A 23985-nucleotide genomic window follows, 5' to 3' on the forward strand; every position below is an offset into this window, starting at 1 on the left:
GACTAGGGGAGCTTCCGATTTCTGCACGGTTTGTGATTCATTAAGTATTCACCTTTCTCTGGAGTTTAAAAAAATCTTGTGAAGTTCACTGACATGCCTGAAGTTGCTGGAAGTGTTCTGCAGATTGATGACTGATGAATTTCATAGCTACCTGTGAGTCATCAATTACTGCTCAAGAAACACGTGGAGCATGATCTTATATTAATGTGCCCTATGGCAGCTGGCACAGGCTCCATGCAAAGCGACAACTACGCACTAGCTCTGACATCTCCCCCTCCTAAAATACAAACACTAGTATTAGCAGTTATCACAACCACATCATTAGATTTCGTGTCATTTGCAGTAAATTGTGTCACAGACTCTTCACATTTACGTGACTCATTTATTCTCCTCCTGAAAGTGAATCCCTTACAAACACATAAGGCCAACAGCAACTGAGAACTGACAACTGACACTGTGCCTCTTTAGTAGATCCAGCAGCTTTTTAACGTCAAAAGAAGGATTTAAAGTTCTTTAAAATTTCAACCTTAAAAACACAAAACGTCCTACAACCAGGGACATGATACACCCGCATGTTTCTGTAACAGAAACATTTCATCACACATTTCCCTTGAACAATGTTTATTTATTTTTGGTAAAGTGGCGTTTATACATCCTTTATTTATCCGGTTAAAAAGTCTCACTGACATTAAAAATGTCTTTTTCAAGAGATGTTTTCATTGCCCGAGAAGGACTGGATTGATTATAATGTAGGTACAATAATGAAAAAGTCATACTTGGAAAATTGGAGATTTCTTTATAACCCCTTCATGAATCCTGTTGAGTGCAGTTTATTTTTACCAATATAAGCAAAGACGTTACACCTAAAAAAAACAAAACAAAAAAGATAGAAACACTTTTTGGCAATTGATCACCTTTTTGCCACAACACCGGCGCTCTTGGCCTATACCAATAAGTCTAACAAGTTCCTGTTTCTTGTGGCCACAGACCATTACTGCATTATAGGGTTGAAGCGCAAGAAACCACCGGCCAGCTGGGACCTTTCTGCGTGGAGTTTGCATGTTCTCGACATGCGAAGACATGCTTGTTAAGTTAATAAGATCTACATAGGAAAAAAAAAAATCTCCTGATTCTTCCACATCACCCACTGTGAAGGGAACCCCAGTAGAAGATATTTATAGGAGCAGCACCACAACAGCACTGAGAGAGTCTAATATATGCTCAGGAGTAGTTAAATATATATGTCATGTAAGTGGGATCTCCTATTCTTTATGGGCAGAAGGTACACGATTGACATGACAGGTGAGAAAAGTTTTGGTCCTGGGATCATCTGCGTTTATTTCAAAGTGAACTTTGTATGCTTTTCCTTAAGTTCTGACATATACTGTTACAGTGGTGGATGCTCATACTAAACGTGGCCAAAGTTTCACATACTGAAGTCAGCATATGCTTAAGTAATCAGGTAGATGCGCACACAAAAATTGACACACCTTTCTCTGGAAAGGTGTTGCATGAGACTCTTGGTATGACACACATTACACAATCTCTCCATTATTTTTGTTACCATTCAACACCGCATTAGCCCTGCGACAGCAGGTAGGTGGGATAGTCTCCACTCCCCTCCGCCCTGGATGGACCATTCGACATGATATTTGCAGGGTTAAGCGCGCCCTCTAGTGGCACACGTGAGATTGCTTTTACATGATGCTGGAAAATCGGACACTGACTCCTAGATGTATTTCTAGCGGAGGTTTCCACCCATCCTTTGGATATAGATATTGATTGTTATAAAGTGTTATCTACAGTCAAATCGAAATTGTAAAACAGATTTCAAATGAAGCACCGTACCCTTCAGGAATCACAGCTATTCTTACATAGTCCCCTCATTTTCAAAGGCTCAAAACTAATTGGACATTTGAACGGTTTCATTGTGGCTTGTCTCCCCATTAGGGTTTGTAGATTATTCAAAATGTAGAATTTGCCTTCAATTTCTTAAAGTCTGCTGCGGTTGTACAGAGTTACAATTACAAAAAAAAAAAAAAAAAAAAAGGGGGGGGGGTCTCTGTCTAAAACGTTATACTCCGGATTGCCAGTCACATAAAAGAAGTACTTTTTAAATGTCCTGACTGCAGTATAAATGATGATGAGAGTAGCTGAATGAATGAGTGAAAAAAACAAAACATGTTCAATGTAAGGATGCAATAATTATGACTGACGTCAGGAGGTCTACGACCAAAATGCTAAGAGTGTAGTCTGTGATACTACCAGGTCACAAATGTACACATTTTTACCTGCACTCTTCTTAAGCACCACTACTTTTACTCACCTTGTGCATAGATCTATATGTCAGGGTCATCTCTATATTTTTAATTTCTGATTTGTTGTGATTGCGACTGAGAAAAACATTGTGCAGATTTTAGCTGCCTCCTGTGCAAATTGCAATAAATCTGTAAAGAAATGAGGAAATAATTACTTGTATTTCCACTGCTAACCAAAGTTTGGGAAGCTGCTGTGAAAATATCTGCAGCTCTTCCAGTATTGAATTACATGGATCAATACCAGTGAGGTTTGGCTGTTAAATAAGAACACTGGCCTTTCTGTAATGAAACCAGCATTAATCTTACTTAATAGTGACACGTCATATTTTTTGGTATAAGGCTCACTTTGTTTCATTGCACAAAAAACAAGACATGCTACAAATGATTCAAACGAAAATAGTTAATTTTATTTTTGTCAAAAGACATTTTGATACAAAAGCTTGTATTGGGATCCATAAGTAATTCACAAGTACAAACTTTAAACAGAATGAAGCAAGAAAAATAGCTTTTGAAGAACAAAAAAAAAAAAAAAGATTACGTTTTTCGATAAGCCAGTTTTTCCCCCAAAAGCACTGAGAACAGCAACTGGATCTTCAGGGCTGCACTCAGTTCACTTCTGTTCTGTTAAACTACATCATTTTCATGGCATTTGTCAGTAGATCTGTTATCTTATTCATTTTTTATTCTAAGGTGACTTCAACAGAAAGAAAACTGTCTTTCAACATGTGCATTTTATAGTGTTATTTTCCAATACAGCCCATTATTTCAGAAAAACGCCTCTCGTCTCCTCAGACATGCTTTGAATCCTACAATTTCAAAAAGGTTTTTGAGTTTAAACTGAAGGTGCAAACATTTCCAAAAAAAAAAAAAAAAATCATACAAACCCAACATACAAGACCTGAAAACCACACATTCTTAAATCACGACGGCACACAAGACAATATCCTGACTTGAATATTCATAGGGACTTAATATTTTTACCTCAGCAAGGCACTAAGCCGGATTTCTCCTGCAGTGAAACGAAACATGCCAGAAATGTTACTGCGTGGGGACAACGACACACAACGCTCACGTTTGTTTGTCGGTTCAGCTGATCAGTTACAAAAGGAGTCGAACATTTTAGTGGTTTAGAAGAATGCCTGGATTTTTTTTTTTTTCCAGATGGTGTTTTGAAGTTATAAAGAAACAAGACAGCAGTTACAACATTTTAACACATTTGGATGAGACTGAGGCACCCAAAGGCTACAAAATACTACATGTACAACCTTAGATCAGCAGTGTTGCCTGCAACATGACAAAATCTTAAATCTAAACTGACAGAGAGGTTGCAGCTGAACCAGAAAGGAAGTTACACATTGTTCTGTTCAATCATAAACAGAAAAAAAAAGCAAATTTACTGCATTTGTGGGTATTTTTTTTTCCTCTTGTTCAAATTTTGGCATCACCTGCCAATTCAAAGGTTGCACATGGACCACGACAGCTTAAGGCAGGAAAATATTCTGAGTAGAAAACATGGCTACAAATAATGCCAAATGTGCTACAAATGAGGAGCTAATTTACAAGAGAGCTCATTTAGAAATGAATGATTTGGATGGGTTTACAAAAATAAAAGTCCCTTCCTGGCAGAAAATAAATCAAACTTTTTTTGTACCCTTTTTAAATAAATATGAAATTCAACAAAAGTCTATGAATTTTACACACACGCACACGCACACGCACACACACACACACACACACCCGCATATTAAAATCCAATATTTAAGGAATGAAAGAAACAAAACAAATAAAAAAAAAAAAATCATTAGCTTACATAATTTAGGACAGGAAAAAAAAATACATAAGACATTTCTAACTATGACAATAATCATCTCACACTCTTGAGCACATGATGTGAAAATGTCCTCGTTATTGCTGATTACTTCCACTGAAAAAGAAAAAACAAAGTAGTACATGCAGATGGAGCCTGGTGTGACCTCGCAGATGACGAGACAGAATTGATCACTCCCAGCTAAGATAAGATGCACCGCCCAGTTACCTGATAGGTTATGGATTTAAGGCATGAACATTAACTTTCTGAACCGATTCGATGTGCGCGTACTGAACAATAACAGGATGCGCCTGCCCTGAACTCCTTTCAAGAATCCTTCCTGGAGTCAGCACTGCTCTGCACTGATTGGACTGGTCAAAGTGAAGATCCAGGTGTCCTCTACTCCCCCCAGAATGATAAACAAACCGCAGCGAATGCTTCTAGAAAACAAAGACTAGTTTGTGAGGCTCAGGACCTCCTGGAAGCTTCCCCGTGTTTCCATCTACGGGCATCTGGTGAACTCACTACAGCTAAAATATTTAAATGGCAATTTTAAAAACACACACACACACACACCTTTAAAAATCTACAATGAACCTACACAGCACCCACACACACACTTGCATCAAAAAAAAAATTTATTTAAGACCTTGCTCTGCTCCAAACACCTGAGACTATGGCTAAACGCCTAGCTAACTAATAGAGAACATCTTCAGTATTAGTTTTCACCCACCTGGTTTCCCACACAGACATAAACATACCTTAAGCTTTCAGGCTAAGTCCACACTTATCCTTCGAAGTGGCCTTTTTTTTTTTTTTTTGTGCCACACAGTGGAGTTTCTAACTTTGCCATTCTGAAGCTTTAAAGGACTAATGCACAGATGCTGTCTTTAAAAATAAGAAATTTAAAGTGTCGTGGTAAGCCTTTGCTACCATTTATTTAAAAAGAAACGTACAGCTCCAGTTCCCCACAGGGAAATTCAGCAGTAAAAATGCATTTATATCTACTGACTGTGGTACATTTTTCCTGGGTGGGGTCTCTGCAAATACAGTTTTGGGGCTTAAAATGTTGCTGGTGGTCAAAAGACACGTTACAGGATCCAGTTTTTCAAGATTCCAGTATTTTAATTCACCTTTTTGAGGGGAAAAACCTTTTAGATTTGGCTTCACGATGACCTCTAACGGTTGTGAAAGAGAAATATGAAACTGCACCCCAGCACCAAAGATGCTTTTGGAAAGCCCAGCTGGCTTCACTGAAGCAGCTCTGGACTAAAAACCCTTCAGCCCGAGCCGTCTGACGAGCAAACCCTAAGAGTCGCTGTTAAGGAAACCAGCCCCAAGAGTCCCGATGCCACACTCACGCATAAACACCTGCATGATCCGCTTGGATAAAACATCAACAACAACAAAAACCTCACTTGGTACACAATATGAAAATAACATTCATATAAATAATTTAAATAGCTATTCTAAAGCTAAAATCTTGGTCTAAGTCTTTTGAATGGCCAAAGAGAAGTGCTGATGATGTGCTGTACAATTTGGGGGAAATTTCTGAGATTCCGTAGTTAAGGTGGTATTTTGGGGATCACAAGCAAAACACTACACAGAACATTTTCCCAAATCCCCACAATGAAAGCAATACATTTCTGACAATGATGTGTCCATAAAATATTGATTCCCACTCCTTTAAGAGTGCCAGATCACTGAGGAGAAGGCCTAAATTTATAATGATTTGCCCATATGCTCCTCTTTTTTTTTTTTTTTTTTTTTTTAAATACTTCTAACCATCTCCCAAAACTTGTGACAGGTCACCAAAGTCACAGTCAAACAGTTCGCTGATGCCTTCGTGATCCTCGAGTCCATAGTGGTAGTCGTGACTGTGAGGGGGGGACAGGTTGATGAAACTGTCCAATGGGAGAGGGAGGCCCTCTCCGTTCAGGAAGTCCGTGGAGGAGAGAGGTGAGAGGTCAAAATCAGGTAGGTCCCCAAGGCTGGAGAACGGATCGCCTTCCAGGAGGGATTCTGTCCAAGAAAGCAAGATGTAAAAAACAAGAAATAAGGCAGGAAAGAGGATTAAGGAGCTGCACCAAGGTCCAGTGTAATATAAGTAATCATTATTTAGAATCATAAAAAGCTCCTGTAGTAGAGTTAAAGAATAAACATATGGAGCTGGAAAAGAGCAACAAGACCCATCGCTGATGGAGATATCCTCCCGAGATGAATGAAAATATAAAATAAATGTAGAAGTCAGGATAACATTACAGCCCCATTTCATAATAGAAAACCCTTCAGCAGACATCTTTTATTGCCTTCTTCAAAAACATTTTGCCCTCATTTGGAGGCCTTGCCCTAAACTTGTATCCAAATACTTTTACTCACCCCAGGATTAGTAAAGATATAATACATATCCCAGCAAAAATATGCTTTCAATATTAACAATACTCATTAAATCAAATCAATGTTAACCATAGTGTAAGACAGGCTGGCGATCTGCACGGGTTTACCCTGCCTCTCGCCCTATGTCAGCTGGGATAGGCTCCAGCCCCCCACCCCCCCACCCCCTCGACCCTGAACAGGATAAGTGGAAGAGAATGAATGAATGGATGGATGGATGTAAGAGACTGATATTCTGTGATTATCTTTAACATTTCTACAAATACTTTTTGGTAACCACATCTTCCATGGTAAACAAATTAGAGAAAACACAAATTGCACTCTTGTACATAATGTCGTTCTAGTTATATAACCTATAACAATAAGCCAGAACTCATGCATACTTACAAGGTATTCACATCATATTATACTCATGTGTGTAGAGGAATATTACTGCATAATGCATCCACACTACATAATCTGCTGATATCAATACATTATGTATAACATCATTATAATTGTAAGGCAACCATGTAAGTAATACTGCTGAGCAGAAGGTATGGCTTTAATTTTGCTCAATGATGAGTCAGACGTCTGTACTATTTATGGCCATGAGTCATCCCTAACCAACATGTTAGACAATGCTCAGCAAATCAGAAGTTGGCGTCACAGGTTAATCAATACGGCAGCAGCCTAGAAATTATGTTACTATAAATAGATTTGGGATTCCCCAGTTTCTCACTGCCAGCTGTTCAGTGACCTAGGTCAGATGCTAGAATCCCTACTTTCTCCATTTCAGTCAATAACGGTCAAGTAGGTATAGCCAATCACACAGCACAATATGATCATATGATTAGGCTAAGGCAATCAGGCTGAGAAAGCCTGTGTTTCCACTGCGCTTTGCAAGCTGATCTTTGTGTATGAGTGTGGGCGGTTCCTCATCTGGAAACGGAAGCCGAAGGGCACAAACGTGGGAGAACACGCTCCCCTTTTGTAAACTCTATTTCTTGTGCTGCGAACATATTTTACGGTCCAAACAAAAACTACTGCAACATCTGTGTGAGGCACAAGGTAAACGCAGACAGCGATCACGAGCAAGATGACAATTACGCACTTTGCGTCCTTTTATCTGTGATATGAACTGATACAAAGCAGCAAGTACAGACTTAGGACCCAACCTAATTCACAGCCATGAAAATCGCATCGTTTTTCTTGTGCAATACACACCTTGCAGTGAAATAGCGGTAGAAAACTTTGCATCGAGTTGGCAGAGTTCACGCCCTTCAGCCGCTTGCGTCACGCGTTCTTGGTTCCAGACCAGCCAGCTTGCGGTGCTGGAGTTGAACCCGTTATTCGGCCGAGCGTCGAATGCGTTCGTGGTGTTAAACATCCAGGAATATGAATATCGTGTTGCGCATCTTTGAAGAGTGAGCCTTTTTGTCAGTTTTCATGGCATAAATCATTAACTTGACCCTTGTAAGCCAAATTTTCATGCACTGTTAACAACTACGGTGTTTACAGAGAGAATGACACGCATGCAAACCCTACCTAAAACATAACCTCCTTGGTGGAGGTAAAAATCAGAAAACTTGCCTCTTATTCTGCCTTCACTCTGTTTGTTTGTCATGGAGTTTGTCTGAATACACCTTTCTGATTTTAACATGTGGCTCATGAGGTGTTTGGTTTAAGTGAGAAGCAAGTTTTCACCTGGCACGATTACGTACGACGTCCAAGCTAAGACGCAAATCGAGGCAAGCAGAGGGTGGGGGAAAAAAAAAACTGCTTGATACTCACACTCACAAAACACAATCAGCTGAAAGTGATGAAACACTTATTGTCGTGGACAGCTGCAGAGGTGTGGGTCAGCTTTGCTTTATCATAGAGACAGAGCACAAGAGTGCTTGGAAAATATTAAATTAAATTGTAAGACTTCCTCCAATGTTATTAATTCCACCTATTTGTACTCCTCCTTCTCCAGTTGCCTGTTATGTTTTCTAGCAAAATGGTCCAAAAATCTTCCAGGAAATATATTTGTCCAAGGTGAGGTGAGGTGAAAATTCTTTTCATATCTGGTCGGAAGACAACAGCAGCTGCACTGGCAAAAAATATCAATGCTTGGAGTATACAGAGCTGTGCTGCGCAGCAGTGCCTTCAGAAATCTTGATACCATTTTCAATTATGAATAATAACTGACTGAATTGAAGCTACTCTTCTAGATCAACAACAGCGCTTTGTGGCCATCTTTCAAGATTTCAAGAAGATCGTGACTTAAATTCTAAAAATAAATTCATAAATGTGATTCATTTACTGACATATGCCGACGCTCACCTGTGTCACCACCTAACCCTAGTGATGAGGGGTCCTGCTGCGAGACTGCTGTTGCAGTGGATGACGTGGATGCTGGCGATGATAAGCCCACTTCGAGGGCTGTCGTGCTGGTTTTGGGTTGTGATTGGTCAGTGGGTTGTGTGGGAGGTGGAACGAGGGAGGGGTCAGCACTGGGTTTGGAGGGACTGCCTCCGGTCACGGGGCTGCACACGCCGGAGCTGTCTTCTGGACAGAGGAAGACGTCGATCGGACCTCGTGTGCTCTTCAGCGACACCTGGTAACCCTGGGACATGTGGACAGATGCGCAGTTAGCTGAAAGCCCGACGTTCCAGTGACCTGGGAAAAATATTTTTTAAGCCTTTACCTCAGAGGGCTCTGAAACTTGCATCTGAGTCTCTGGTGGAGCTCGGATCACCATGACCAGCTGGTCGGGGGAATCGAATGACTGTCTCAAGTCCTGGCAGCGCACATACCCCAGTGTGATGAACTCAACCATTAAGGAATACAACTGCAATTTGTCACTCTCATTTTAATGTATTCATTGATTTAATTGATGTATTTAGGACACATTTGCTGCCACATCTGTTTTTGAGCAGGTAGAACCACAAATCATGACCATCACATGTCCAGTTGGACTCCATTTGTCCTGCTGGAGTCACTTTCCATTTAACAGATCACAGTTCATCACTGTGAGATCACAGAGCTGCACACGGCAACACTCTGAGCTACTGCGGCTTTTGCTACCACTTTAGATAACCCGATACTCGCAGCAAAAGGATATTTTTTGTTCTGTGGGTCTTCTGTGAGCAATCTGAGCTGTAGATTGCATTTGGAAATGAGCTCGTCCAGCTGCTCCTCAGCATCTGTGAGGTCACACACCTCCCTCTGCAGCTCCTTATGGCGGGAAACCAGAGCCGCATCGATGCGATTACCACTGCAGGGGTGAACGACAGAAAAATGGTGTTTTAGGGGTTATGCGCACGCGCGCACACACACACACACACACCAAGCCTTTATGTTTTTGCTGCAGTTATAAGGCATCATGAGCTGTAGTTCTTGTGTCCAGGTTTTTTCCCATTTGCTGTTTTAGTGCATATTTATTTAGGCATCTTGTAACACTCACAGCCATTGGATGTTGTTCTTGGACTTCTTGGAGATGAGCTGGATCCCCTCCAGGACATTGGTTATGTCGTAGATGCGTCTCTTCTGAACATCCAGGACCTGAGACGCCCAGTTTAGATCCACCACGCCGTCGGCCGACTGGGACAGCAGGTCGAGGAAGCGCTTAGTGGTCAGGTTCAAAGAAGTGTCATACCGAGACTTCTCTGCTGTGGTCCGAGGAACTGGGAAGAAAAAATGCGTACAAGTATTAAAATAAACACTTATATTACTGACCTAGAGTATAAATTGAGACAACAGTGAAGAGCAGTGACCCATCAACCCTAACAGAGGGATTATAAGCTCATCCTGCTTGGAATGGAAGAAGTGGATAATTAAAACTCCAGAGAGAAATCCAAAATGTGAGAAAAGGTTAATAATCGAACAAGATATTTGGCATGTCAAGGTAGGAATTAGCACATACCCAGAGGGAAGCTTTTATGATGGACAAGAGATTAAAATTCAGATTATGAGTCACATTTTAAAGGTAATTCTTTAGCGTGATGATTCACATCATTTTCATACTCAAACCATTCAGTGATCCCATGTGCCAAATCCATGCTAGAACAGATCCTTCCTTCCAGGTTAGAAATGTGAGGATAAATCTGACCACTTGGAACAACTTGGTACTGATTTGTAGTGACCCTTTCCTCTAAAGTGGGTCCAAGCTGTGACTTTTGGGCTCTCTGGGACGGAAGATGCTCGACATAAAAGAATTGCGTCGTGTCTTCAATGGTGGTCGTACATCACGCAGTGACAGAGGTTTAAAATTGGCTGCTGTTAATGTCTTGTGACCAAAGATAACCTATAGAAACCCGAAAATTATCAGTATCAGTATTATCAGTGTCACAATGTGACTGCTGTTATGACCTGCATCTCCTAACAAAGGACCAGGAAAGCAACATGATAAACTTGACAAGATGCATGTGGAAAACCTAAAATAACCCAAAAATGAGCTATGGAAGCAAAATATGATAAACAAAACACTTGGGAAAGTCTGTTATCATGACAGGAGGGTGAACTGCTGCACTGCGGGGGCACGAGGACCCAAATCATCCCAGCAAAATGTCCCCCACACCAAATTAGAGCTACTGAATCCCGTTTCTCAAGCATGCAGGTCTATCCTTTAAGTTGTTACCATCTGTATTTATTTTGTGTAAATACCATTATTATAGTGTACTGCCTGTAAATGTAATTCCACATCTTATTTTTGTCCCCAAAGTCAAAAGAACTTGTCTTCTTTAAAAACAACTTCTCAGTTTGCTAGCCACTATGCTCTCACAGTTTTTCCAGAGAGTGTTGATATTAAGTTACTTTTCACATTTCCTGGACAAGGAATCCACTTACATTTGTACATTATAGCAATTAACACAAAACTGTGGAAGCCATCATTTTATCATTTTGGTGCAGTGAGCCCAATGCTCCTACCTTATCCCCAACAGCCAAAGGGACGGGACGACTTAAATGAATCGTAACGTCCCTTTCTTTGCCCCATTCTCAAAAAGTCTCTCCATCATTTGAATAGACAAATATTTTTAAGTATTTCTCAATACAATCAGCCTGGAGGACAGGACAGGATGGCACTCTGTGCTGATAAAAAGACAGCTACTTTTAGGACAATGACTGAAGCAAAGATCAGTGCAGCGTGAATGTGTGTGTGTGGTTTTTTTGCAGGTGTGGGGGGGTGTACCTCTGGGAGGAGCAGGAGTAGAAAGTGGTGCTTGGCCTGTGGAAGGTCGAGTGGTGCTGACATACTGATGGTCACTGTCCAAATCCAACTTCCTTTTTACCTGAAGAAATAAAAATGTTTGGCGTAAGGAACAGATATAACATAGTAACAGACTCACTGCTGACACCATGCACTGATTAAGAGGAGAGGAATGTGAAACAAATACCAGCAACAGGTGGGTAGACTTACAGCAGATCTACTATGTGCAGTATGTAAAAGAACTTCTCAGTTAACCACTTCCCTTATTGCTCTTTCACTTTCTCTCCCCACCCTTTCCTCCCACACCTCCCGTCCTCACCGGGGGCCTTCCCAGAGCCGGTCTCCTCTTGTCCTGGTTCCCCACGTCCGCCGGGCCCTGTGGCGTGGCGAACAGCAGGATTTCCCCCGTGCTGGTCGGGGCAGGGGCCGGGTGGAGTCCTTCATTGCTGGGGCTGGTGATAATCACTATCTGGTGATCCTCGCCCAAGTTGATACTCCCAGAGTTCAGCAAAGTCTCAAAGTCTGCCAACAGATCCTCCGATGTCTGCCCTGTTATCAGAGTCTCTGACATTGCAGTGTGTCACCAGGAACCCCTCTTCACTGCTCTTCGGTGGTGGGTCGAGGGGGTGTTATAATCTTAAGATGCTGTTATGACAGTATCAGCACCTACTCACATCTACCATTTTTTTCGTGAATAAAGTCAATAACAGTGAACTCTTATGAAAATTTGCTTGAATGAGGTCACAGGCAATTGGAGCGTCTCTTGAAATATTTGATTTTCTTAAACATTTTTTTATTACACCATAACAATGTAAGGCGACGTCCTAACAAAAAAAAAAAAAAAAAATCAGACCGAGGTTGAAACAGCAAGACAGGATGTGCTGCCAAACAGGAAATTTGGCATATGAAATGCAGCTAAATACATACTAAAAAAACTCCGCTGCAAATAAGTCATCAGAGAACGAGTCGCAAACTGGCCGTGGGAGAAATCCACGCTGGCAAGCTAGTAAAGGGAAGCAGCTAATCTTTTGTTTTCATCTCTCCTGTCAGTACAGTAGAGCCGAGGCCTGGCCACACTACTCTGAGCAGCCAGCACCCCTGCTAACAGCTAGCTTCCAACCAAACAACAAAGACTCGAACAAGGTCACAAACAAAGCAATGCAGCCGCGAAACTCCCAAGTCACGCCTTTAAAATTATATTATTCCCCCTTATATTAAACACGGAGAGAAGTTGGGACGCTATTAAAACTTTACAGCAGCTTACAGAAGTGAGCTATCAAAATAAAATATCCACACTGCCAAAATTGAACCACCGGAACTCAAAACCATCTTTGAGATTGTATGTACAAAAGCGAGCATCAGTTCAGCGGCTAACACAGAGATGTGGCCGAATATGAATATATAGGGCAGATTAGCATGCTAGCTAACTTATTAGCGGCAGTTCTTCAATCCCCTTGTTTTGTTGGGGCACGCAGGAAGCAGTCCGACAAAACTGTAAATATAAGCGCACAAAGCGGCGAAATACAAGCGCGTAGTTTAATGTAACAGTCGGTGGATCTTCGCTTGCTCACCCCGGCAGCGATCCACCCGTAAAAGCGCCGTCATTACCCCGTTATCGTCCTTTACTGTTGTTATTGTCTCAGCTGATCTACAGCTAAACAAGCCCCTGACGGTTTTCGCGCGAAATCTTTTTTGCCGCGAAACCAACACGTGCGCCAAACAGACGGTTGTGATTGGTCGAAACTGTGCGCGTTCCGTGGGGCGGGGTCGACGAGTTCTGATTGGTGTGAGCGGGTGTCCGTCACATTACCGAACGCAGATTAATCGATGAGAGGCGCGTTCAAGCTTCTCGGAAAATAAAGCGTCTTATTTTACAGTAATATCACTTAAGTTATTCGCAATAAATATATATTTACATTATTGCGCGTGACTTGACTGTAATCAAAACGGAAGTATATTACGTTCTTTTGTTTTGTAGGATCCAAAAAAAGGCTTCAATCGCTTCTTTGAGGTTGTACACTAGCTCACTGTATATATTTTCTAACCGGTCTCGTATTGTTAATATAATTTAGAGAATATTTTCCCAAACAAGTCTGGTTTCAAGTGTTTTAATTGCTTTTTCCTTGGTTGAGCAGAGTTACATTGAGAGGCAGCCCCTTTTAATCGAGCGCCTACCCCGCAGTAGGAGGGCTACAAGATGGCGCAGGCAATATTTGAAGTGCTTGAAGGTATGAATATTTCTTTATTTGCAGCGTATTTATAATTGCACCAAACGTTTACTCCCATCTTAGATATTTGACTGCTGTGGGTCCATTCGGATACGCAGAAAAGCCAATGTAAATTCATGTCAAAGCTTCTGTTTTTTGTTTCAATAATGAAAACACCACATAGGAAGGACTCTGTGTGTGAATGTAAACAAACAAAGTGATTAAATACTCTTCCGACCTACCTCACAACTTATTATGTAAATCGTTTTCATTGTGTTGTAGTCAGATAGTAAAATGATTAGCTATCCAGGGTGGTTTTCTGTACTGCAGGCCCTATTAATGACAACTCATTGTAATATTACTGAAGGACTAACAGTGTGTTTGTTGTAAATTAATCATTATTATTATAGTGAGTGCAGTATCAGGAGATCACTGTAAGCAGAGCTGAAGTTGATTTAGAGATAACCTTACAGAAAGCTGGTAGTCTTCCACACTATTTTGTTTCTGTTCACAGCTGATTCTTCATTTAATAAGCTAAATTTTGTGAAAAACTACTCACTCATATTTAGAGATTTCATCCAATCATACATTACAGTGTTCAGAATAAAGTGCAGCAAGGGGCTTCTTCTTCATGCTCTTCAGGTATGGACAACCAGACGGTGCTGGCAGTTCAGTCACTGCTGGACAGCCAAGGAGGGGTTCCTGATCCAAACAACCAAAACGTTTCTGGGACGCAGACAATCCAGTCTATGGGTATGTAATTGCATATACAGCTGCGAGACAGACAGTGTTATTTTCCTGTTATTCTTATGAAAATAATTTATGGCAAGAGGAATTCAATCCCTCCATTTTCTGTTGCTTATCTGGATCTGGGTTGTGGGGGCAGCAGTCGAAGCAGAGAAGCCCACCCATCTCCTCTAGCTCATGCAGGAGGACACCAAGGCGTTCCTGCTGGAGAGATGTTCCTGGATGTTACCTGGGGGACTTCTCCTGGCAGGACATACCTGAAAAATGCCTCACATAAGAGGCGCCCAGGAAGCATCCTGGTCAACTGGCTCCCCTTGATGTGGAGCAGGGGCCAGGCGAAGTGTGATTCAGAAAACCCCTATGAAAAAAATTCAAACAAGGGACCAAGTTACCCTGCCTGGGAGAGGATTACCAAGCCCCTATCGTGGAGCCAGCCCCTGGTTCGAGTGAGAGTGCCTTGTAGCTGGGCTTTAGCCACGGGGCCTGGCCGAGCATAGCCCGAAGGAGCAGCATTGGCCCGCCCTCCCGTGGGCCCACCACACAGAGGGGAGGAAAGGAAAGGGATTTGGTACCTTGTGGGTTGGGTGCCTGTCGCAGGCGTAGACACTGATGGTCGGATCCCTGATTGCCAAAACTTGTGATCCACTGATATCAGTAACATCAAATAGGACCACAGCCTTTTCTTAAGACCGGTCAATAATTTTCTGTTAAAACAAGGGTACAACAAGGGTATGTGTGTTAGTAGTGTATAAGCACTTGTAAGCAGCATTTACTTTTCATCCAGATGTTATTGCAGCTCATGTTTGTGCCACATAAATAAAACCTTACACAGGAAAAGGAATCTTGTGACAAGAATTTGCCACCATATCACTCCAGTTTGACTGGTTAGTTAGCTATTAGCTGGTTCATTAAACCAGCAGGAAGGCCTCCTGACAGACTGTGCTACAAGTTTCATTTCTCTGGTGCTGCGATCATCGTGTCCAGCCTTCCAAAATATTTTTCTTTAAAAACAAACAAACAACTGAAACCAAGTGCTTATCAAAGTAAAGAAAACAGTAAACATTAAAGAGTGAAATATCACCAAGCACAACTACCTATTAAATAGCCACACATCAGCAAAATTCACTCTTCTTTGTGTCTTTTTTCTCTGCTGTTTTATTTATATATTTTTTTGCTGCCTAAAACCTTCCTGCAGACGACGAAGACGTGTTCCTGTGTGGGAAGTGTAAGAAACAGTTCAACTCTCTGCCTGCTTTCATGACGCACAAGAGGGAGCAGTGCCAGTCTAGCACCCCTTCCTTGTCCACAGTGTCCTTGGCCTCCACCAATGCGTACACACCTGTCCCGTCGATTAGTGCTGTACCACAGACTCCTGGCAACAGACAGGTAAGGAAAGTGAAAGGGCTTTCTTTGCGTGTGATCAGCTGGCTGTACAGAGTACAGAGTATAAAGTGGCAATAAAACCGATAAGAAATGTAAAAAGAAGTGGGAAAGATGTGGATGTGAGGTAAAGGTGACCTAAAAGTAAAAAAAGCTTTTGTGTAAGGGGGCAGCAGTAAGAGCAGGACTGTAAACGGCTGAAATGATTGTTTGATGTGGCACTTACACAGGTGTCCACCTACATCACAGTCCCTCCCTCTCCTTTGACGCACACTCTGGTCCAAGGCAACGTGCTTGTCAGCGACGACGTCCTCATGTCAGCTATCTCAGCCTTTACCTCCATCGACCAGCCCATGGCCGCCATGCAGACTCCCATACAGGTATTGCTTTCCCCTTCTCCCCTTTGTGTCCCGGCATTTTAATTCATCACATCTGATTATTAAATCCATCTGCTTCCTTTATGACAGAGTAACCTGAGCATGCACACAGCTGGTGTGTCCTACCTGCAGCACCATCACCACCACCACCATCATCTTCATCAACAGCAGCAGCAGCCTCCACAGCAGCAGCAGCCCTCCCATCCCCTGCCAGCTGGACAGCCCACCCAGCAGACACTCACTTCCCAGGTCCCGGCGAGCCACAGCAACTCAGTGGTGCAGATCTACAGCACTCTGCCCCACATGGCCGGAGGTGGGGGTGGTGGTGGTGGAGCTGAGATCCACACCCTGGGTCTGCAACCTTTCCATCCCGTGCAAGTGAGTGAAGCTTGCTGTTCGGTTGCCATCGCAGTGCCATCCCTTTATTTCCAATTTCTAGGCATTTATGTCTTCCTCAGGTGCCCAGTCAGGGTGTGGAGAGTCAATCATTCACAACCCCACCTGTGTACAGCCCCGGGAAGCAGGGCACAAAAACAAAGACCTGCAGCATCACCACCAACATGACGGAGCTGAGTGACTTTGAAAAGGTTATTGTTCCCAAACGCCCGAGGAGTTGTAAAAAAAGCTCTGATGGAGTCACAGGTACGTGAGAGGGAAAAAAGACTGAAGAATGCCACAAAAGTAAAAGCATCAGGGGAGGGCAAGCAAACAAAAACAGAAAAGGTTCCTCACTGTATCTGTGCATACTCATGCTAAATCCACTCAAACAGCAAGGAGTCTTACAAGCTGTTTCATAGTGTATCAAACAAGCTATTAACTAATGAAACTGTAGCAGACAACATGATGATCATTTATATAAAGTGTATTATATAAAAGGATAATTTTCAATTGTCTGAATTGGACTGCTCAGCAGAGCAGCTGAAGGGAAAAGGTCCGAAGCTCAAGTGTAACTTCTGCGACAAAATCTTCTCGAAAAACTTTGATCTTCAGCAGCACATTAGGAGGTGAGTTACTCGCCAGCGTGTAGACGCTTCTTCTATTTAAAAATAGAAGGAAGGATTCATTAAAACGGTTTTCCTCTTGCAGCCACACGGGAGAGAAACCGTTTCAGTGTATCGTCTGCGGTCGAGCTTTTGCCCAGAAGTCCAATGTGAAGAAGCACATGCAGACACACAAGGTGCTGTGATACAGAAATATCTGCATCTGTCCTCGTGGACTGACCGATGCAAACCGACACACTAACAACAGCTGTCTTTACCTTAAAGGTGTGGCCTATGAGTGTGGCCAGCACGGTGTCTAGACTCCCAATCACAGTCAAGGTGGTGCCAGTGTCCCCCAGTGAGGAAGAAGGAGGTGGGGGGGAGCAGATGCAGCAGAGTGAAAGGGATGAGGAGGGGCCACAGCAGCAGGGCTGTCAGCAAACACAAGCAGAAGAGCCGACGCAAGCAGGTACCAACCAATATTACGCTATGAAAATGATATCTGTGGCATTGTTGTGGAAGTGCCAGTATTTGAATGTTTTATGTTCCTCAAGAAATCCAGGGAGTCTGGGGGAGTAATAACCAAAATGTCCAGGTTCAAAAAGGGGACATATTATTACCAAAATAAAGGTTTTACTCACACACTTAAAGAGATGGACAAGCTGCTGTCCTTACCTAAGAGAAATAAACACCAGAGCTCGTCAGCTGGTCGCAAAATTAGAGCGAGTCAGTGCTGAGGAACTCTTTGAGTAGGAAGCAGAAAACATGATTTTAAACATACAGTTAGATTAAAAATAATCCCTAAAAGTGTTTTCAACTGACATAAGCTACCTGTTCACAACCAACAGTACTGAGAACTACACATTAGTGATAACACTTTTACATTAAAGTACGAGTTTTTTTCTGTAGAGTGGCCGGGCTCAGCCTTAGAGATAGGACGGGGAGCACGGTCAGCTGCAGGGAGCAGCACCGCTGCTCTTGTGTGTTGAAAGGTTCCAGTTGAGGTGGTTCAGGTATCTGGTTAGGGTGCCTCCCCTTGGAGGTTTTCTGGGCACATCCAACTGCAAGGAGACCCTGGTGTAGACCCAGAACCTGCTGAAGAGATTATATGTCTTGTCTGGCCTGGGAACACCTGGAGGAACGGGAAAGTGTTGCTGGGGCGAAGGATGTCTGAAATACCATGCGTAGCCTTCTGCCACTGCGACCCAACTTAAGATAAGCAGAAGCTAATCAATGGATGGAGGGGCAGTCTTTTAAAAACTATATGTGAAACTGTTATTCAGAACAACATTAAGTTAGATTCAGGAGAAAAGAGGTAGTTAGAAGTAATGAACATTTGTAACATGATGTCATGGCGTGTGTGTGGCAGGCAGAATTGGACCCCAGGATGCAGACTCACAAACAGGATTTATTGGGAAAATAACAGAAACCAGAACACAGCTAGGCAGGGGCTGGACAGATGCCAAAACTAAACTAAAGGAACTACAGAGAAGGAACATACACAACGAGGGAACACTGAAGACAACGCGACAAGAAACAGATGAACACTGAGGGCTTAAATACACAGCAGGTAATTAGGGCAAGAAGAAACAGCAGGGAGCAACAGGTGAAGCAAATGAAACTAACAACATGGGAAGCAAAACTAAACACAAAGCACAGGGAACATACGACTGTCAAAATAATACAGGAAGTGACTAACCAAGGCGCACGCAGACTACATACGGGGGACTGGCACACAGACACGGGGCAGAGACACAGACTAGTCACAACACTAGGAATAAACTCAACATGAAAACACAGGAGGTCAGGGACAAGACATCATGACAAGACCATGGAGCAGGGGAGACAGGGACGAGGGGAACAAACGTATCAAAACAACTGAAAAACAACAAAACTCAGGGAAGACAGAACTAAACACAAAATGCTGGGCAGACGGCCCAGGACCATGACACATGAGACACTTTAAAAATGCTCCTCGATTTCTCGACTGCTGTGACTGTGGCGTTCACAGGAAGTCCTGTTCCGACCCTTTGCATTTGTGTCTCTGGAATTTCACTAGTGGTGATTTGAGCAAACAAATTTCTTTGAAGGAGTCCAAGCCCAGATATGTTGCACCAGCTCAGGAGCATGACCAGGACCATGCAGTGTATCACCTCAGGTTCTATGCTAAATGTGGAGTTCTCCTGTTTCCTATTTCATGATATCTAAGTAGGAACGTTTTAGGCAAATACTCTGAACTGCTGGCACAACGCAGCTGTTGCTCTTTACTATAACTACTCAGCAGATTTGTACTCCTATCCAAAAGGACAGTTGATAGGTTTGCGTTTTGACACTGCTGGACACCAAGTCAGAGTGAAAGTGATTTCCATAGAGCGAGCCAGAAATAGCAGCAGCACTGAAATCAGTCAAGTGGTGCACAAGGAAGCAACCTTGAATGGGACAACAGCTACATTGAAATCAGGGGAAGTTTTTTTGCATTTTACTATTAGACTCACAAAACGTTCACCCTAAAAGCAGACTGCTGCTTTGTCCCTCTGCTGTAACACATGCTTTTGATATTCTTTAAGAAATCTGCATCTTTTTATTATAATGTGGGTTACAGTCACTAATAAATCAGCTGCCATTATGTTTTTGTGGCTATGGTTCCTGGACACCAAGTTTTAACAGTAAAAATGGCTTCTAGTCCGGCATCAACACTCTCAGTAAACTCGATGCTTGACTGCAGAAGCACCCAGGGAGTTGGAGGAGAGAGTGACTGAGGTCCAGGCTGATCCAGAGGGCAGCCACGTGGAGGATGTGCAGTCCAACCAGAGCCAGCAGTGTCTGGCTCAGACCAAACAGATCGTTGTGATAGACAGCTCGTACCAGTGCCAGTTCTGCGCCAGCAAGTTCAAGACCTACTTCCAGCTCAAGTCCCACCTGACCCAACACAAGGGGGAGCAGGTGAGTCCAATAAAAGGTGGCAGTCAAGTTACCTGTGTGTGGCTGAAGAAGGGTTGCACTTTGGTTTTTAGGGGCAAATCGAAGAAAACACCTCCCTGTAACATGGGAGGGACAATTCATAAACACATGATGGATTGCATGCATTAGAAAACTGTGCTAGTGAGGTGCTTTATTAGATTAGATAAAACTTTATTAATCCCTCAGGAAGATTCCTTCAGGGAAACTGAAGTTCCAGTAGCACCTTTTTACAGATAGGATTGACACACAGAGTCAAGATAAACAAGCATATATATAAATAAATAAATAATAAAACAGAAAGGTATTTCTTTATGTTGTTTTGTGATCACGCTGCCTGTTTTCCCGCAGGTTTATAAGTGTGTGTTAAAGTCCTGCTCCCAGACCTTCCAGAAGCTGGATCAGTTTCTGGAACACATCCGGACACACCAGGAGCAGCTGACCTACCGCTGCCACCTGTGCAGCAAGGTGTTCCCCTCGCTCTTTGAACTGGGACTCCACCAGTACTCCCACTCCCTCTGCCCACAGCAGAACGCACGCAAGGAAACCACGGTGTACAGGTCAGCTCAGCCACTTATCCTTGTGTAGAGGATATAAAGAGAAGGAGTTTGGACAGGTGGAGAAAGTCTATCAATGATTAAGCTCCTCAAGAACAGAGGGCAGCAAATGGATTACTTGGATAAAGCACGAGTCCTGCAGATTTAAAAGAAGGCTTCAGCTGACTCTTATTTGACACAAGTGATTCTGCTCTGACGTTGTCCTGCTAACAGACTGGCTCTGTGTATCCAAAGACAGATATATCATATCCCTGTTATCTCATGTGTACTCACTTGTGTATTAGCCCATGGCAAAAAATAGCCTGTTTTAGCCTGTCTTACTTTCAACTGTATGTCTATTACTCATTTATACAGACATCAGAATGAATATACTTCTTCATAGGATTTGTTAACGGTGACGGTTTCTGCTTTTTCTTCAGATGCGTGAAATGTCAAAGCCGATATTCTACCCAGGAGGCGCTAGAACAACATCTGCTAACTGCATCGCACAGCTTTCCCTGCCCACACTGTCAAAAGGTACATTAGAACACAGCTGACATTTAACTTTTCACTTTTTTTTTTCTTTTCACTTAAGCCTCCTCATGCTTAATACAGCTTGGCCTAAATGGTTTAGTTTATGAACTTAGGTGTGAGGTGCTTAGGCTTTTTGTTTTTCATGCGAGTGCAGTGACTGATCCGCCCCTTTTGCAACCGTCAGGTTTTCCCATGTGAAAGATACTTCAGACGCCACCTCCCCACTCACGGTGTTGGCGGGAGATTCAAGTGTCAGATCTGCAAGAAGGCCTTCAAGACGGAGCACTACCTCAAACTGCACACACGGATTCACTCAGGTCTGAAAGAAACCTTCAACTTTTAGCTAAACCACCAAACGATAATTCCATCTGCATTACTTTAGATTTGGCAGTGTGGCTCTGTTCTAGGACCTCCCTGCCCTCCCACACCATAGACTTTATATAAAACGTGCACACAACTGTGTAAAACTGAAACTGAAGTCGTTTCTGTTTTTATACCAGGCTGTAAATTTGCTTTTTAATGCTGTAAACATTTGAAAATGGGAGTCTGTGGGGACTGGATGAAGCACTTCCATGTTTCATCCCTGGAAGTTGCTGCTTGTCCCGTAAAAGCATACACAGGTGCATGGAGAGGAGCTACAAGAGCAGGCAACAACAGACAATAATTAAGTCAGGCTGCAATACAAGAGGGAACTGGGCTGGAGGAGGGTTCCAAAGTGGCTTGCAGCAACTGTATACTGGTTATAGCATCTTATGAGAATATATCAGGGTAACAGCTAAACCATCAGCTTATGTGGGCTAACATTCACAACAGCTGACTTGCCAGAATTGAGGCTAAGCTCTGCTCTGTGGCCAACCAGAACTAATGCTGCACTTGATTTTTCACAGCTAAGTCAGGGCTTGATGTGTTGATGATACCAAAAGGTACTGAATAAATGTTTTTGTTGCCAGCAAACACCTGATTTATGCTCACTGCGGGTAAAGCGTAGTAGTCAAAGGAAAGGTGTAAGTTTAATGTTGATTCCATTTTCCAGGTGAAAAGCCATACAAATGTTCCCTCTGTGAGGCGACGTTCAACAGGAAAGACAAAGTGAAGCGACACATGCTCATTCATGAACCCTTTAAGAAATACAAGTGTCCCTTCAGGTAAGGCCTTCCAGTGGGAAAGCACTGCTTTGTCCTTTTTTTTTTTTTTTATCCCGCAGGTTATTCAGTTTTATGCAACTTTTGTTGTTTTTCTCTGTTTCATCAGGACACATGTAGGTTGCACCAAAGAATTTAACAGACCAGACAAACTGAAGGCCCACATCCTGTCACACTCTGGTGAGTGGATAACCCCAAGAATATTTCTTTAGGACAAAGATGGGGATTTAATTTTTGGGATGTTCTGTTCAGTTCTAACATTCCTTTCCCACATTATCTCCTAATCAGCCAGTGCGATAACAGGATATCTAAAAACCAAACAGATTACACATTTGGCATTAAAATATTTCCTATTTTAATGCATCATTACATGAATTTTCTTTCAGGTATCAAGCCCTACAAGTGTCTGTTTTGTCAGAAAGCATTCAGCCGCAGGGCTCACATGCTCGAACATCAGCAGTCCCACACAGATAACTACCGCTTCCGTTGCTCCGCTTGCAACAAGGGCTTCACCAGGCAGAGCTATTACAGAGATCACAAGTGTCCCGCTGCAGGAAACGAGGCAGGAGCAGAAAGAGAAACGGGAGAAGCAGAGGAAGACGAGGTCGCCGGAGCGCACGTGGCCGAGGAGAAGGACGGAGAGGACGAGGAGAGAAGGAGCAGGTTCACGAGGAAAGCAAAAAGGTCGCAGACAGGGGGAGACGATGGGGAGGAGGACGACAGCTTGAAGGGCAGCCAACAGGAGGAGGAAGAGGGAGAGGAGAGGGGGGATGATGAGGGCTGTCAGGCTGCACTGTCCATCAGCACCATTAAAAGACAGGCAGAGAGAGAAGAGGAGGAGGAGGAGGAGGAGGAGGATGTCAGGGTGAATCATGGCGGTGGGGGACTGGAGCAGATTTCAAGCAATGACCAAAACTGTTTGCAGCAGCCATGTTTGTAGTCCTAGGCCAATCCCGCACATTTCCAGAATGTGGACCAATTAACAAGCTACAAGCTTTGTTATCCACTTTAAAATGAAAAACACAAATTTGCATGACATTATTTGTTTTAAATTAAAACGTTTAAACTGCTACACTGCTTTTACTTCCTCAACAGGAACTGGAAAAGATATGCAGGATATGTTGGATCTATGATGAAAAGATGCCCAGTGGAACATTTTTATATTCTTGTGTTAATGTGCAAGTTCAACCACACTGGTTCTTTCAAAACATGATCTCAAACATTTTCTCTAATTTCATGTGTAACTAAAACTAAATTATTTTAAGCTTTGTACTTGACTCAGAGTGTATTTGTGTCTCGTTAGCTGTACATGGATTTCTTGTAAAGATGCACCATCTGATGCTGTTTAACTGCTAATTAGGATCGAGTTAGATTCAGTTCTTGCTCAAGTGTCAGTGTTACGCAAACTCAGTCTACAGGAGTTTTAATGCAA

General features: G+C 42.8%; 2 protein-coding genes across 3 annotated transcripts; one reads left to right on the plus strand and one right to left on the minus strand.

Moving 5' to 3' along the window:
• Positions 1–2771: 2771 nt before the first annotated feature.
• Positions 2772–12492, minus strand: e2f1 (E2F transcription factor 1). Its single transcript, XM_030733916.1, has 7 exons — positions 12012–12492; positions 11675–11774; positions 9950–10169; positions 9608–9760; positions 9191–9305; positions 8827–9109; positions 2772–6147 (listed from the first exon to the last, which is right to left on the minus strand). Exons 1-7 carry the CDS (start codon positions 12261–12263, stop codon positions 5906–5908), a joined length of 1365 nt encoding a protein of 454 aa, XP_030589776.1. The 5' UTR covers positions 12264–12492; the 3' UTR covers positions 2772–5905.
• A 1349-nt stretch (positions 12493–13841) lies between these two features.
• Positions 13842–23985, plus strand: znf341 (zinc finger protein 341). 2 transcript variants are annotated; one of them, XM_030733936.1, is made up of 16 exons: positions 13842–13920; positions 14542–14652; positions 15842–16032; positions 16257–16406; positions 16494–16781; positions 16862–17045; positions 17314–17407; positions 17490–17580; positions 17669–17852; positions 20109–20326; positions 20693–20901; positions 21318–21414; positions 21596–21728; positions 22445–22556; positions 22663–22733; positions 22940–23985. In XM_030733936.1, exons 1-16 carry the CDS (start codon positions 13890–13892, stop codon positions 23491–23493), a joined length of 2718 nt encoding a protein of 905 aa, XP_030589796.1. In that variant the 5' UTR covers positions 13842–13889; the 3' UTR covers positions 23494–23985. The 2 variants fall into 2 exon arrangements, with proteins under 2 accessions (XP_030589796.1, XP_030589797.1); XM_030733937.1 differs by having other exon boundaries at positions 17317–17407.

Source organism: Archocentrus centrarchus, chromosome 7 (assembly GCF_007364275.1).
Source record: "Archocentrus centrarchus isolate MPI-CPG fArcCen1 chromosome 7, fArcCen1, whole genome shotgun sequence".
Lineage (NCBI taxonomy): Eukaryota > Metazoa > Chordata > Actinopteri > Cichliformes > Cichlidae > Archocentrus > Archocentrus centrarchus.